Source organism: Mobula birostris, chromosome 1 (genome assembly GCF_030028105.1).
Source record: "Mobula birostris isolate sMobBir1 chromosome 1, sMobBir1.hap1, whole genome shotgun sequence".
NCBI lineage: Eukaryota > Metazoa > Chordata > Chondrichthyes > Myliobatiformes > Myliobatidae > Mobula > Mobula birostris.
In genome coordinates, this window is record NC_092370.1 from 225,762,525 (window position 1) to 225,778,970 (window position 16,446).

Below are 16,446 nucleotides of genomic sequence, written 5' to 3' on the forward strand. Positions count from 1 at the left end.
ACTTTACAGAATAGGCCCTTCTGACTCTTGAAGCCACACCACCCAATAATCCCCTGATTTAATCTGAGCCTAATCACAGGACAATTAACAATGGCCAATTAACCTACCAACTCGTATGTCTTTGGACTGTGGGAGAAAACTAGAGCACCTGGAGGAAACCCACACAGTCACATGGGGAGAGCATACAAACTCCTTACGGACAGTGGCAGGAATTGAACCTGGGTCACCTGTACTGGAAAGTGTTGTGCTAACCACTGCGCCGCCCAGAATCATTTTATACACCTTTTATTCCAAAGAAAGTAAGCCCAGTCTAAGCAGCCTCTCGCCATCACTATAACCTTTCGCCCTTGAAACAGTGTCAGATCTTCTGTGGAAATCACTGGTAGATGTTATGAAACAAAACTTCTTGTTTTTACTCCCAGTGTCTGCCTGTCGTCCCAGTGATTACTACCACTGAGGATATGTGCAGGAAACCACCAACACATCTTGGGTCAATTGTTTCCTTCAAGAGCAAGATGAAATGACATGTGAGCTGACTGAGGGGAGGTGGTAGCTGTCACAGGGTAGGCTTCACAAAATTGGCAATCTATTAGAAACATGCATATTTTAAGACACCTTACACAAAACGCTGGAGGACCTCAGCAAGTCAGGCATCATCAATGGGGAGGAATAATCAATCGATGCTTTTGGGCTGAGACCATTGATTAGCATCTTGTGTGTGTTGCTCTGGATTTCCAGCATCTGCAGAATCTGTTGTGCTTATATCTTAAGACAGTTTGGAATCGGAGTTGGCTTATTATTGGCACATGTACCAAGATACAATGAAAAGCATGTCTTGCACACTGTTCATGCAGATCAAATCATTACACAGTGCATTGAGGTAACACAAGGTAAGACAAAACAGAGCGAAGCATAACAGCCATAGAGAAAGTGCAGAGCAGGTAATCAATAAACATAGAACATTGAAAAGTACAGCACAGAACAGGCCCTTTGGCCTGTGATGTCATGCCAACCTTTTAACGTAATCGCTAAGATCAATCTACCCCTTCCCTCCCACATGGCCCTCCATTTTTCTATCATCCATCTGCCTATCTTAGAGTTTCTTAAATGTCCTTCATGTATCTGCCTCTACCACCAACCCCTGGCAGCATGTTCCATTACACTCTGTGTAACATCCTACCTCTGACGTTCCCCCACTCCTCCCCCCATACTTTCCTCCAATCACCTTAAAGTTATTTTCCCTCATATTAACTATTTATGGCCTAGGAAAAGTCTCTCTGTCCAATCGATCTATGCCTCTTATCATCTTATACACCTCTATCAAGTCACCTCTCACCCTCATTTATTCCAAAGAGAAAAACTCCAATTTGCTCAACCTGTCCTCATAAGACACATCCTGGTGAACCTCCTCTGCACTCTAAAGCTTCCACATCCTTCCTATCACAAGGTGACCAGAAACGAACACAATAATGAAGGCCAATACACCATATGCTTTCTTAGTAAATTATAATTACTATAAGTTACAAAAAAGTGTAATAATGGGGTGCAGAGGAGATTTATCAGGATGCTACTTGGATCAGAGAGTATGTTTTATGAGAATAGGTTGAATGAACTTGACCTTTTTTCCTTGGAGCGGCGGAGGATGAGAGGTGACCTTATAGTCATAGTCATACTTTATTGATCCCAGGGGGAACTGGTTTTCGTTACAGTTGCACCATAAATAATAAATAGTAATAGAACCATAAATAGTTAAATAGTAATATGTAAATTATGCCAGGAAATTATGAAATAAGTCCAGGACCAGCCTATTGGCTCAGGGTGTCTGACCCTCCAAGGGAGGAGTTGTAAAGTTTGATGGCCACAGGCAGGAATGACTTCCTATGATGCTCTGTGTTGCATCTCGGTGGAATGAGTCTCTGGCTGAATGTACTCCTGTGCCCACCCAGTACATTATGTAGTGGATGGGAGACATTGACCAAGATGGCTTGCAACTTAGACAGCATCCTCTTTTCAGACACCACCGTGAGAGAGTCCAGTTCCATCCCCACAACATCACTGGCCTTACGAATGAGTTTGTTGGTTCTGTTGGTGTCTGCTACCCTCAGCCTGCTGCGAACACGATAGCACTGGCCACCACAGACTCATAGAACGTCCTCAGCATCATCCGGCAGATGTTAAAGGACCTCAGTCTCCTCAGGAAATAGAGACGGCTCTGACCCTTCTTGTAGACAGCCTCAGTGTTCTTTGACCAGTCCAGTTTTTTGTCAATTCGTATCCCCAGGTATTTGTAATCCTCCACCATGTCGACACTGACCCCCTGGATGGAAACAGGGGTCACCGGTACCTTAGCTCTCCTCAGGTCTACCACCAGCTCCTTAGACTTTTTCACATTAAGCTGCAGATAATTCTGCTCACACCATGTGACAAAGTTTCCTACTGTAGCCCTGTACTCAACCTCATCTCCCTTGCTGATGCATCCAACTACGGCAGAGTCAGCCGAAAACTTATGAAGATGACAAGACTCTGTGCAGGTTATAGAGGTGTATAAGTTGGATGAAAGGCATTGATTGTGTGGATAACCGGAGGTTTTTTCCCAGGGCTGAAATGGCTAACACAAGGGGGCACAGTTTTAAGATGTTTGGAATTAGGTACAAGGGGAGTGTCAAAGCTAGGTTTTTCACAGAGTGTGGTGGTTGTGAGGAATGCACTGCCAGTGACGGTGATAGAGGCAGATGCAATTGGGTCTTTTAAGAGACTCTTTGATAGGTACAAGGAGCTTAGAAAAATAGATGGCAACACATTAGGGAAATTCTAGGCAGCTTCTAGAGTAGGTTGCATGGTCAGCACAACACTGTGGGCCGAAGGGCCTGTAATGTGCTCTAGATTTCTATGTTTCTGTAACATGATAAGAGGCATTGATGAAGTGGACAGCCAGAGACTTTTTGCAAGGGAAGAAAGGGTGAACTTGAGAGAGCATAATTTTAAGGTGAAGAAGATAGGTGGAGGGGTAGCTAGTGCTGAGGAAGCAATGCGATTGCAGCAGGACTTAGACAAATTGGATAAATGGGCAAAAAAGTGGCAGATGGAATACAGTGTTGGGAAATGTATGATAATGTATTTTGGTAAAAGGAACAATAGTGTGGACTATTATCTAAATGGGGAGAAAGTTCAAACTTCGCAGTTGCAGAGGGACTTGGAAGTCCTTGTGCAGGACTTCGAGAAGGTTAATTCACAGGTTGAGTCTGTCAAAGAAGGCAAGTGAAATGTTGGCATTCATCTCAAGGGGAATAGAATATAAAAAGCAAGGACATAATGTTGAGACTTTATAAGGCACTAGTCAGGCTGCACTTGGAGTATTGTCAACAGTTTTGGGCCCCATTACTCAGAAAGGATATATTGTCATTGGAAAGAGTCCAGGGAGGTTCACGAGGATGATTCCGGGAATAAAGAGGTTAACATATAAGGAGCATTAGGCAGCTTTGAGCCTGTACTCACTGGAATTTAGAAAAATGTGAGTGGGGGGATCACATTGAAACCTACCAGATGTTGAAAGGACTAGATAGAGTGGATGTGGAGAGGATGTTTCCTATGTGGGGGTAACCAGAACTAGAGGCTACAGCCTCAAATTGAGGGGTGACCTTTTAGAACACAAGTAAGGAGAATTTTCTTTTTTAGCCAAAGAGTGGTGAATGTGCAGAATGTCCGCTACAGTCCGCGGTGGAGTCCAAGCCCATGGGTATATTCAAAGCGGAAGTTGATAGATTCCTGACTGGCTGGTGCGTCAAGGGATATGGTGAGAGGGCAGGTGTATGAGTTTGAATGAATACGGGATCAGCCATGATGAAATGGTGGAGTGGACTCGATGGGCTGAATAGCCTAATTCTGCTCCTATGTCTTATGGATGAGGAAATTATTGGGGGAGGGACTTGTCAGGGTTAGGTATTTTACACAGAGGTGTGGGTGTGTAAAATGTGATGCTAGGTTTGGTGATAGAAGCAGATTCACTCGGGATATTTAAGAGACTCTTAAATAGAGACATGGAAGAAAGAAAAATGGAGGTCATGTTGGAGAGAAGGGATATTAGAGTAGGTTAAAAAGTTGGCACAATGTCATGGGTCGAAGGGCCTGTACTGTTCTAAGTTAGTAAGTTTATGCTTTTGCACTATACTGCAAATTTCATGCCTTCAAAGTCAGTGAAAATAAATCTGATTCTGATTCTGAAGATCTATGTTCAATTCTTTCTCAGTCTTTAAACTGGGACCCCCCCAGTCCTCTTGTGGTCCATTTCAGGCTGAACTTCTTTGGTGTGAGACTGTGAGTGAGGTGATAGTGAAATGAGGCTCTGCAGCCAGCAGCTGTTCAGGACGCCGTGTCTCGCCGCGAGCAGGACTAGCCGGGCTCTGGAGCGGCCGCTCTCATAACATCGTCAGTCCGGCGTCTGAGCTGGGACTGTTCTCGCTGTGGTCAACCGCCCCATCTAGTGGCTCTAGCAGGAATTGACGAAACATGGCCAAAGTATGCTGTAAATTTGACCCTTCAATCAATAATCTGTGCAGATGAATGACACTGGATTTGACTGGGGCCTTGTTTTTTAACTCCGTAGTTACCTGTTTAACGGAATGGATTTCATCAGTCTTTAATTTCCAGTTTCAAGAACGTGAACCTCGACCCTTGGACACATAGGAAAATCAGAATCAGGTTTATTTTCACTGATGTATGTTGTGAAATTAGTTTTTTTGGCAGCAGTACAGTGCAATGCAGAAGAAGTTACTGTAAATTACAATTTAAAAAATCAGATAAGTGCTGCAGAAGAGGAAGAGTGATGCTGTGATCAGAAACCTGATGGCAGAGAGGAAGAAGCTGTTCCTGAAACATCGCATGCATATTCAGGCACGTGTAGCTCCTTACAGTCGACATTTCGGGTCGGGGCCCTTCAGCAGGACGGTATTAGTGATATATTATTTAAATGGAATTACGAGTTCATTTCTGTCTTTGCCATTCCCCCGTCAGACGTTTGAGTACAAAAATCTATCCTGATGCTTGTAACAGAGTCCAAGGGAGTGTGTGTTGTTTTAGAACATAGCACAGTACAGGCCCTTCATTCCAAGATGTGCCAACTTTATAACTTACTCCAAGATCAATCCCCTCTCTCCTACATAGCCCGTAACCCTCCATTTTTCTATCATCCATGTGCCCATCTTAGAGTCCTCTAAATATCCCCTAATACATCTGCCTCTACCACCATTCCTGGCAGTGCAGTCCACACACCCACCACTCTGTGTATTAAACCTACCTCTGACTTTCCCCCTAAAACTTTCCTCCACTCATCTTAAATGGACATTGTTTGTCACCCTGGGAGAAGGGCAGTGACAGTCCACTCTGCGCCCTTCATAATTTTATACACCTCTGTCAAGTCACTCCTCATCTTCCATGGCGGATGGGAGAGGCTTAGGAGGATACATGCAGTTGGGATTAGAACAGAGAAGTACCGCAGTTGCCACGGACGAGGTGGACGATAACGGCCTGTGATTCTGCTGAGTGTTTCTCTCATTCTTTGATGATGGTGTAGTGGTCCTGATGTAGATGTTATAGTGGGCACGTGGCCAAGTGGTTAAGGCATTGGATTAGCTACCTGAAGGTCGTGAGTTCGAGCCCCAGCCGAGGCAACGTGTTGTGTCCTTGAGCAAGGCACTTAATCACACATTGCTGTGCGACGACACTGGTGCCAAGCTGGATGCCCTTCCCTTGGACAACATTGGTGTCATGGAGAGGGGAGACTTGCAGCATGGGCAACTGCAGGTCTTCCATACAACCTTGCCCAGGCCTGCAAGAGTGAAGACTTTCCAGGCGCAGATGCATGGTCTCGCAAGACTAACGGATGCCTTTATTTAGTGGTCCTGAGGCAAACGTGAAGAGAGGGGGTGTCCGGCTCAGAGAACAAGGTGAGAGCCACGCCGTGCTTAGCAAGGGCAAACTTTCCTCCACTAACCCGAAGAGGGGTGCCACCCCTGCAATCCCACCGTTACCTTCACTCGGAGGGTGGTGAGAGTGTGGAATGAGCTGCCAGCACAAGTGGAGCATGCAAGCTCGATTTCAACGTTTAAGAGAAGTTTGGATGGGGTATAGTAGGCAGTTTAAATGGTCCAGCACGGACTAGAAGGGCGAAGGGCCTGTTTCAGTGCTGTATTGTTCTATGACTCTATAAGATGCCTAATTATTCTCTTAGCAGAAGTCAAAGATCCCAACATAAAGAACGACTTGTTTTCCTGGATGAATAAAACACCAAATTAAGTTACCCAGACATTATAAAGTTAGTGGGATCTTTCTGAGTGTAAATTGGGAATTAGATTTCTTCCATTCTAAATACATTGAGGTACAGTGAAAGCTGCTATAAAAAATGCTGTAGCTTTCCATTTCATTTATCATCCGGAGGCCCCATCGCCAGCACCCCCTTTTAGTATTTATCAATCAGTCTGGACTCCCTGATCTTCCTTCCTCTTGGTCCAAAAGTCTGTCCTGGTCCTACCATGTGGATGCCACGGTCACATGAGCTCATAGCACGTCTCCTCTCACAGGTAGCCAAAGAAATTTGGCATGTCAACTTTTATTGTTGCACCATAAAAATCAACCGGTCCAGATACATCGTGGCTTGTTATGGCAACTGCTCTGCCTGTGACTGCAAGAAAATGCAGTGTTGTGGACTCAGCACAGAAACTAGCCTCCCCCATGGATTCAATCTACGTTGCTCACTGGTTCAGTGAAGCAGTTAACCCCACCCTCTTCCCCAACCCACTGGACATTTTCTCTCCTCCCCATCCCATCAACAGAAGATACAAAAGCCTGAAAGCACATATCACTGGGTTCAAGGACAGCTCCTATCGCACAACAGCAATAGTACAATAAGATGGATTTTTGACCTCATTATGGCCATGCGCTGTATTGTCTTTATTTATTTTGGGGTACAGGTAGAACAGGCTTTTCCAGTCCAACGAGCCGCACCTCCCTGCAACCCACTTATTTTGCACTAGCCTAAACGTGAGACCATAGACGCAGGAGCAGAATTAGGCCATTTGGCCCATTGAGTCTGCTCTGCTATTCCATCATGGCTGATTTATTATCCCTCTCAGCTCCATTCTCTTGCCTTCTCCTGTAACCTTTGATGCCCTGATTAATTAAGAACCTATCAACCTCTGCTTTAAATATACCTAACGACTTGACCTCCACAGCCGTCTGTGGCAATGAATTCCACAGATTCACCATCCGCTAGCTAAAGAAACTTTTCCTCATCTCTGTTCTAAACGGACTTCCCTCAATTCTAATGCTGTGCCCTCTGGTCCTAGGCACCCACACTATAGGAAACATCCTCTCCACAGTCCACTCTATCTAGGCTTTTCAATATTTGATAGGTTTCAATGAGATCCCTCCTCACTCTTCTGAACTCCAGCGAGTACAGGCTCAGAGCCATCAAACACTTCTCATATGTTACGTTGTTCATTCCTGGGATCATTCTCGTGAACTTCCTTTGCAACAACCCAATGCCAACACATCCTTTCTTCGATAAAAGGGCCAAAACTGCTTACAATAATTCAAGTGCAGTCTGACCAATACTTAATAAAGCGTCAGCATTAATCCTTGCTTTTGTATTCTATTCCTCTCAAAATGAATGCCAGCATTGCATTTGCCTTCCTTACCACCGATTCAAACTGCAAGTTAACCTTTAGGGAATCCTGCAGAAGGACTCCCAAGTCCCTTTGTACCACTGATTTTTGAATTTTCTCCCCATTTAGAAATGTCAAAGTCATGACCATACACTTCGCTGCACTACATTATATCTGACATTCCTTTGCCTATTTGCCCAATCTATCTTGGTCCTTCTGCAGACACGCTGCTTCCTCAGTACTACCTGCTCCTCCACCTATCTTCATATCATCCTCAAGACTGGGCACAAAGCCATCAATTGTGTCATCTAAATCATTGACATGTAACATGAAAAGCAGTGGTCCCAACACTGACCCTTGCAGCACACCACTAGTCCAGTAGTCCCCAACCACTGGATGCGAGGGGACATTCTGTATATTGGGCTAAATTGGTTTGTCCCATATGGGACCGCCCTTGTCCCGTATTTCCCCCGCTAAGATAGAGCGTTCCTATGAAACTGTCCATAGGCCGAAATGGTGTAAAGTGAAGAAGCAATTACCATTAATTTATATGGGAAAAATTTTTGAGCGTTCCCAGACCCAAAACATAACCTACCAAATCATACCAAATAACACATAAAACCTAAGATAACACTAACAGCAGGAATGATGTGATAAATACACAGCCTACATAAAGTAGAAATAATGCACGTACAGTGTAGTTTCACTTAACAGAATCGGGAAGATTAAGCCAAAACCGATTTGTAGAAAAAAATCGGCACATACACGCATGCGCACGTCATGTATGTGCACGTCACTCACGCATGCGCGCTCAGGTGCCCGCGCAAGGCTTCATGGTCATGTTAGTCTTTCTCTGGGTAAACACAAGTGTCCCGTATTTGACTGCTACTTTTGTCCCTTATTTGGGAGTGAGAAAGTTGGCAACCCTACCTGAACACCCCCCACCCGGTCAAACGGTCCACAAGAATATTGTCAATATTAAACTGGTCCGTGGTGCAAAAAAGGTTGGGGACCCCTGCACTAGTCAACAGCAGCCAACCAGAATAGGCCCCTTTTTCCCCCATTCTTTAAACAAAATAATCTGCAGACGCTGGGGTCAAAGCAACACTCACAACATGCTGGAGGAACTCAGCAGGTCGGGCAGCATCCATGGAAACAATCAATCAACGTTTCAGGCCGGAACCCTCCAGCATGTTGTGAGTGTTGCTTTCCCCCATTCTTTGCCTCCTGCCAGCCAACCAATCTTCTATCCATGCTGGTAGCTTGCCTGTAATACCGTGGGCAAGGACATGTGCAGCACCTTGTCGAAGGCCTTCTGAAAACCCTGCTGACTTTGGCCTATTTTATCATGTGCCTCCAAGTACCCTGAAACATCATTCTTAACAATAGAAAGCAACATCATTCCAACCACTGAAGTCAGGCTAACAGACTAATTATTTTGTTTCTTCTGTTTTCCTCCCTTCTTACAGAGTGGGGGGCATTTGCAAATCACAGGACAATTTACAATGACCAATTATCCTACTAACCAGTCCGTCTTTGGACTGTGGGAGGAAACTGGAGCCTGTGGAGGAAACCCACTCTGTTCACGGGGAGGATGTGCAAACTCCTTACTGGCAGTGCCAGAAATGAACTCGGAACTTTTTAAGCTGCAATAGCGTTGCACTAGCACCTGTGCTACAGTGGCACTCTAAAATTACTAGAGGTAGTCAGTTGCCCGGTCCTGGTGCCTGCAGTGTAAGTTTTGTGAGCAAGCTTTGAACCTGTGTGGGATATCCTCATTGGATTTCAAGTCCAACACTTTAACCACTCAGCCATCACAATCTTCCTGTAGTGCACTTTCTCCGTAACTGTAACATTTTATTCTGCACGCTGTTATTGTTTTCCTGTGTACTACCACAATGTCACAACCAATACCACAACTACCACAACCAATTTCCCCCTGGGATCAGTAAAGTATGACTATGACTATGTAGTGATCTGATAAAAATTATCTCTATGGACGGCATGCAGAACAGGTTTTCAGTGTACATAGGTACATGTGACAATAAAAAAGTCGATTTCTCCATGCAGAAGGGGACTGACCCAGCAGTTGCTTGGAGCTGAACAATTGATGGAGAAGGGATTTGTCGGGAGGCCGAAGAATAAAAATCTTGGCTTCTTTCATGTATTAATCACAAGGGTGAGTTTGACATGCCGAAGACCAACATTTCTGGTTTTTTATGTTGTCTTCAGTAAATACAGGCTCCTGGAGACCAGGATTGAATCTACGCTGAAGAAAACACTAGACATCAAGGAGGAGAAAGTCCAGGCACTCGAGTCCCGACTGGCTGAGTCCAGCAACCTGAACCAGCAACTGCGTAGTGAGCTGAGCACGGTAAGGAGGAAGATTTCTCCTGTTGGATTAGGGCCCAGGTTGTTATTTTTATTGTGTTTTTCCTGGTGATCTTAGCTTGCTTTATGCTTCCTTATAGTTTGTAAAATCACCTGTTTGTAAACTTTTCGTAACTTAGACCATAAGACGTAGGAGCAGGTTTAGACTTTTCGGCCCATCGAGTCTGTTCTGCCATTCCATCATGGCTGATTATTTTCCCCCTCAACTCCATTCTCCCACCTTCTCCCACAACCTTTGACACCCTTAATAATCATAAACTTGTCAAACTCTGCTTTAACCATACCCAGTGCCTTGCCCTTGGGTTCCTTCGTCTGCAAAGCTGTAGTGTGACTCAGTATCCGCTAACCAGGTTGCTTATCTTCTGACGAAGGGTCTCGGCCTGAAACATCGACTGTACCTCTTCCTAGAGATGCTGCCTGGTCAGCTGTGTTCACCAGCAACTTTGATGTGTGTTGCTTGAATTTCCAGCATCTGCAGAATTCTTGTTGTTTGCTTATCTTCTGCAGCGTAGCAGTTGGTGTAATGCTAGTATGGTGTTAGTGACTGGGGTTCAATTCCTGCTGCTGTCTGTAAGGAGTTTGTGTGTTCTCCCCGTGACCGCTTGGGTTTCCTCTGGGTGCTCCGGTTTCCTCCCACAGTCCAAAGACTCAGGGAGTCCTGGACATGCTACGTTGGTGCTGGAAGCATGGCGACACTTGCGGGCTACCCCCAGCACATTCTCTGACTGTGTCGGTCATCGACACAAGATGAAACATTTCATCACATTTCAATGTTCCGATGTGCGTGTGGCAAATAGATCTGAATAAGTAATGAAGTGGACTAAGACTGTGTTGGTCGTTGATGCAAACGGCACATTTCACTGTATGTTTTGTTGTTTCAAGTAAGGCTAACCTTTCAAACCTTTTCCTTTAAAGTCTGTAACTCTCTCATCATGCCCCACGTTCCCCAGGTGAAGTGGAATCTGGAAGCGCTGCTGCAGCGTCAGGAGGAGGAGAAGCGTTCGCTGAACTCTCCGGTAGCTGCCTCCCCGCCCAGCGGCGCAGAGAAGGAGAAGTGGGAGAGGGAAAGCCGGGAGACCACGCTGGAGCTGCTGAAAGTGAAGGACACTGTCATCGAGGTGGAGAGGAACGTGAGTCCGGCTGGTGGGACCCCAAGGTGTAGCCCCACGAGGGCCGGGGATATCATGCATGGGCAGAGAGGAGGAGAGACGTAGTATTGTAACCCTCTGGGTCGCGTACGTTGGCATGATTGTACGCTGCAAGGGTGTCCATGCTGGAACCTTAGAATCAGACTCAGAATCAGGTTCGATGTCATTGTATGTTGTGAAATTTGTTGTTTTGCAGCAGCAGTATGGTGCAATACATTGGGGGAAGAAGCTGTTCCTAAAGCGTTGAGTGTGTGTCTTCAGGTCCTGTACCTCCTCCCTGATGGCAGCCATGAGAATATCCTGGGTAAAGGGGGTCCTTAATGATGGATAATGATGGTCCTTAGTGTGGGCACGTGGCCAAGTGGTTAAGGCTTTGAACTAGCGATCTGAAGGTTGTGAGTTCGAGCCCCAGCCGAGGCAGCATGTTGTGTCTTTGAGCAAGGCACTTAACCACACAGTGCTCTGCGACGACACCGGTGCCAAGCTGTATCGGCCGTTGCCCTTCCCTTGGACAACATCAGCGTCGTGGAGAGGGGAGACTCGCAGCATGGGCAGCTGCCGGTTTTCCATACAACCTTGCCCAGGCCTGCACCCTGGAGAGTGAAGACTTTCCAGGCGCAGATCCATGGTCTCACAAGACTAACGGATGCCTAATGATGGATAACACCTTTCTGAGGCGTGGCCTTTTGAAGATGTCTTCAATGCTGGGGAAGCCAGTGAGGAATCTTGGCAAATCTTAGCCCTGCTACAGGAAGGACATGAAGAGGGTGCAGAAGAGGTTCACCAGGATGGTGCTGGACTAGAGGGAATGATCTATGAGGAAAGGTTGGGCAAACTTGGGTTGCTGTCCCTGCGCTTTGGAGCCTGAGGGGAAACTTGATGGAGGATTTTCAAAAATTCTGAGAAGCATAGATAGGGTAGACAGTCAGAATCCTTTCCCCTGGGTGTAAGTGTCAGACACCAGGGGGCATGCTTTTAAGGTTAGAGGGTGAGGTGTTTAAAGGTGGCGTGAGAGGTGAGTTTTTGTGCTGGTGCCTGGACTGGGTTACTGGGGTTAGTAGTGGAAACAGACACTTTGGTGGAGTTCAAGAGGAGGTGAATATGAAAAGAATGAAGGAAAAATGGATGATTAACAGGGGGAGGGCATTTAGTATAAACTGGCATCAAGATCAACTCAGCACCTTGGACTGAATGGCCTGATGTTCTATGTTAGATAGATAGATAGATATACTTTATTAATCCCGAGGGAAATTTGGTTTTGTTACAGCGGCACCAACCAAGAATAGAGCGTAAATGTAGCAATACAAAAACCACCAACAATCAAACAACAAAATGCAAACTATGCCAGATGGAAAATAAGTCCAGGACCAGTCTATTGGCTCAGGGTGTCTGACCCTCCACGGGAGAAGCTGCACGTTCGATGGCCACAGGCAGGAACAACCTCCCGTGCCGCCAAGTGTTGTATCACAGTGGAATGTGGCCGAAGTCCAACAGTAAAAAGTTCAACATCCAGTCTGCAAACACGTTCCTTGATCGTAATATACGCTGAATTGCACCATCCATTGTTAGCCAGATCAGTAATCACCCCACTCCTTCATGCTTACCGCTCTCAGTGCACTTCCGGTCAGCCAGAACGGTATTACCCACTGAACTCCTCTTCTCCAAAAGTCTCTGTTGTCTCGACCCGGTCCTCTTTCCTCGGCTTTGTGATCCCCCTGTGTGTTTTCCTCCGGATTTCAGCTGACTGGAATTTGCTGGTCCGTGGAATACACAATGTGACCTTGCTTCTGTCCCACGTGTCGGGATGTAACCATTTCCAAAGAAAACCCAAATAAAACTCTCTCTACCAGCATATTAGAGAGGGTGCAGCTTCGACATGTTACCGTGAGAAAAAATACAAAAAATAACGTAAATTAAAAAGTAAGAAGAAAGTAAAAGAATAGATCGGAACGGCTGTACCAGGCTGCATGCACGACCGGCGTGTGCACACATTTCCTGATATAGGGTTAAATCCTGATATAGGTTTTCAACCTGAAATGCAGGGGGGTTGTTTTTTTACAGAGAGAGCGGTGGGTGTGTGGAACACACTGCCAGGGATTGTTCTAGAGGCAGATACATTAGGGACATCTTAGAGACTCTTAGATAGGCACAGGGATGATAAAAGAAATAGACACTTATGTGGGAGGGAAGGATTAGAATCTAACCCTGCATTTTTCTTTCATCGACCTTTTGCCTTTCTCCAAGATCAGTCTAACCGTTAGATTGAACTTGGAGTGGGTGAAAGGGTTGGCACAAGACAGCGGGTCCTGTACTGTGCTGTAATGTTCGATATCCTGTGTGTCCTTCATGCTGCTTGGCGAGTGTTTCTCCCGCTGTACCTGAAGTTGTTGTGTTTGCAGAACGCGGCGTTGCAAGCGGAGAGGGAGTTACTGAAGAAGCAGATAAAGCAGCTGGAAGCACAGAACAGCGCGGTCAACTCTCAGATTGTGATGCTGCAGCGGCAGGCTGCGTCCATGCAGGAACACAGCAACGCTCTGCAGATCCAGAACGCCAAGCTGCAGGTATCTACGTCCTCCCCACCGCCTGCAACCACATCCCCCGTCGCCCATCCATCCCTCCCCCTCCCTTCCAATTGTCACATGATCCCCTCACTCCCATACCCTTCTTCCTGCTTCTCACCCCTCCTTGCCTCCCTAGTCCCCCCACCTGCTTTTCCCCCTCTCCCTTCCATCTCTCAACCCTCACCTCCCTGACATCCCTCAACACCATGCTTGTCCTCACTCGTGTCCCCCATTAACCCCCCCACCCCCCCGGTCTTCCTTTGCCCCACTTATTACCCCCTCCCTCGACCCTTCATTCAAAGCCCTCCCCTAACGCACTCCCTCACCCATTCCCTTGCCCCTCTTCCTGGCAACCTTTGACCTCTCTCCCTTGACCCCAGCCTTGCCCTTCTTCCCCCACCCCATCAAACCCTGTCTTCTTTGACCCCCCTGCCTCCTCACATCCCTCAACCATCTCCCTCGACACCATGCTTGTCCTCCCTCGCATCCCCTCTTAAGCCCCCCCCCAATTTTCCTTGGCCCCACCTTTTACCCCCTGCCTTGACCCTTCAGTCAAAACCCTCCACGAACACTCTTCCTCACCCACTCCCTAGACCCCTCTCCCCTCCATCCTTCCCTGCCACCATTCTCACTTGCCCCCACCCTGCCTCCTCTCTGCTTGTGTATCCTGTGTTCTCTTCTCTGCTGCTGTTCTCTGTGATCTGCTTTCCTAGATCAGAGGACCTGAGGTGTTGGTCTGATATCCAACCGTATTGCTGTGTCATTGGAGTGAGGGGTTTCTATGGGTGTGGGGGTGGGGGAAGGTTGTGCAGAGTCAGCTGTTTGCTGTCCCAGAGGCTTTGGTCCTTATTCCCTCTCTAACATCTGACATTGGCGGGGAGGATGTAGTAGTGGGATAGTTGTCCCACTTCCGCTATCCCGAAGATGTTCATTCTCTTGATGTCTAACGTGAGTGGCGTGTGGAGAGGAGTGTGGGCTGTGTTGTCCACCATCTGCTGGCCTAGAGGTATTGGTCCTCTGGTGCTTAATAATGTTGGCGTGTCTTGGCCTGGGGGGGGGGGGGGGGTGTTTTCCAGAGACTGCTGTCTCTGATCCAGAGCTATTCGACCTATTTCGTTTTCTAACGTGTAACATTAGTGAAATTGTGCTGGGGGGTTGGGAGTAGGGAGGTTGTCATCTAGATTCTGTTGTCCGGGAGTATTCGTTCTCTTGGTCTGTAATGTTGTCAGTGTGTCGCTGGGTGGGGGGGTGGGGGTGGTATAGTTGTGGGGAGGCCCTGTCTCCCTGTGTCCATGGTGGCGTTGGTTGGTGTGTGTCGCCCAGAGTCTGTGATACAATAGTATGCTGACATCTGACGTTGACTCTGTGTCTGGGGAGGGTATGGGTGTGGGTAGTGCCGTATGAGTCTGCTGTCCCTACGGTATCGATCATTTCCTTTGTCTCTCTTGTGGTTGGGGTGTGTTGGCAGTCTGATATTGGTCCTCTGACCTCTGACCTCTGACATTGTCACTGTGTCTCAGGGGCAATGGGGTGTGCCACCCAGAGTCCACACTTAAGAGCTTCTGGTCTTTGCAGAAACATCAGCTGTCTTTCAAGAATCACTTGATTCTGGCATGGTCCTGGAGGACTGGAAAATTGCAAATGTTACTCCACTCTTTAAGAAGGGAAATTATGGGCCAGTTAGCCTAACCACAGTGGTTGGGAAAGTGTTGGAGTCTATTATTAAGGATGAGGTTTCAGGATACTTGGAGACTAATGACAAAACAAGTCAAAGTCAGCCTGGCTTCATAAAGGGAAATCTTGTCTGACAAATCTGTTAGGAGTTCTTCGAGGAAGTAACAAGCAGGGTGGACAAAGGAGAGGCAGTAGATGTCATTTACTTGGATTTTCAGAAAGCATTTGATAAGGTGCCACACATGAGGCTGCTTAACAATATAAAATCCTATGGCATTACAGGAAAGAAGTTGGCATGGATAGAAAAATGGCTGACAGGCGGGAAGGCAGCGATTGGGAATAAAGGGGGCCTTTTCTGGTTGGCTGCCAGTGACTAGTGGTGTTCCTCAGGGGTCAGTGTTGGGACCGGTAATTTTCACATTGTTTGTCAGTGATGTAGATAATGGAATTGATGGCTTTGTGGCAAAGTTCACAGATGATACAAAAACAGGTGGAGGGGTAGGCAGTGCTGAGGAAGCAATGTGAATGCAGCAGGACTTAGTCAAATTGGAATGGGGTAAAAAGTGGCAGATGGAATACAGTGCTGGGAAATGTATGATGATGCATTTTGGAAAAAGGAACAGTAGTGCGGACTATTATCTAAACTGGGAGAAGGTTCAAACATCAGAGGTGCAGAGGGACTTAGGAGTCCTCGTGCAAGACTCCCAAAAGGTACAGGTAAAGAAGGCAAATGCAATGTTGCCATTTATTTCAAGGAGAACAGAAGGAGATAATGCTGAGCCTTTATAAGACACTAGTCAGGGTGCACTTGGAGTATTGTTAACAGTTTTGGGCCCCATATCTCAGAAAGGCAATGATGTGTTAACATTGGAGAGAATCTAGAGAAGGTTCGCGAGAATGAATTCGGGAATGAAAGGGTTAACATATGAGGAGCGTTTGGCAGCTTTGGGCCTGTACTCTCTGGAATTTAAAAGAACGTGGGGGGGATCTCATTGAAGCGTATCGAATGTTAAA

The 16,446-nt window shown here is 46.6% G+C and overlaps 1 protein-coding gene across 2 annotated transcripts in view; it reads left to right on the forward strand.

Moving 5' to 3' along the window:
* ccdc88c (coiled-coil domain containing 88C) overlaps positions 1 to 16,446 on the forward strand; it is a 256,545-nt gene that overhangs the window by 180,525 nt on the left and 59,574 nt on the right. For both annotated transcript variants that reach the window (XM_072272687.1, XM_072272697.1), the window contains 3 exons: positions 9,891 to 10,032; positions 11,000 to 11,179; positions 13,597 to 13,758. In XM_072272687.1, the coding sequence (XP_072128788.1) occupies positions 9,891 to 10,032; positions 11,000 to 11,179; positions 13,597 to 13,758 (484 nt within the window). The remainder of the gene's footprint in view (positions 1 to 9,890; positions 10,033 to 10,999; positions 11,180 to 13,596; positions 13,759 to 16,446) is intronic.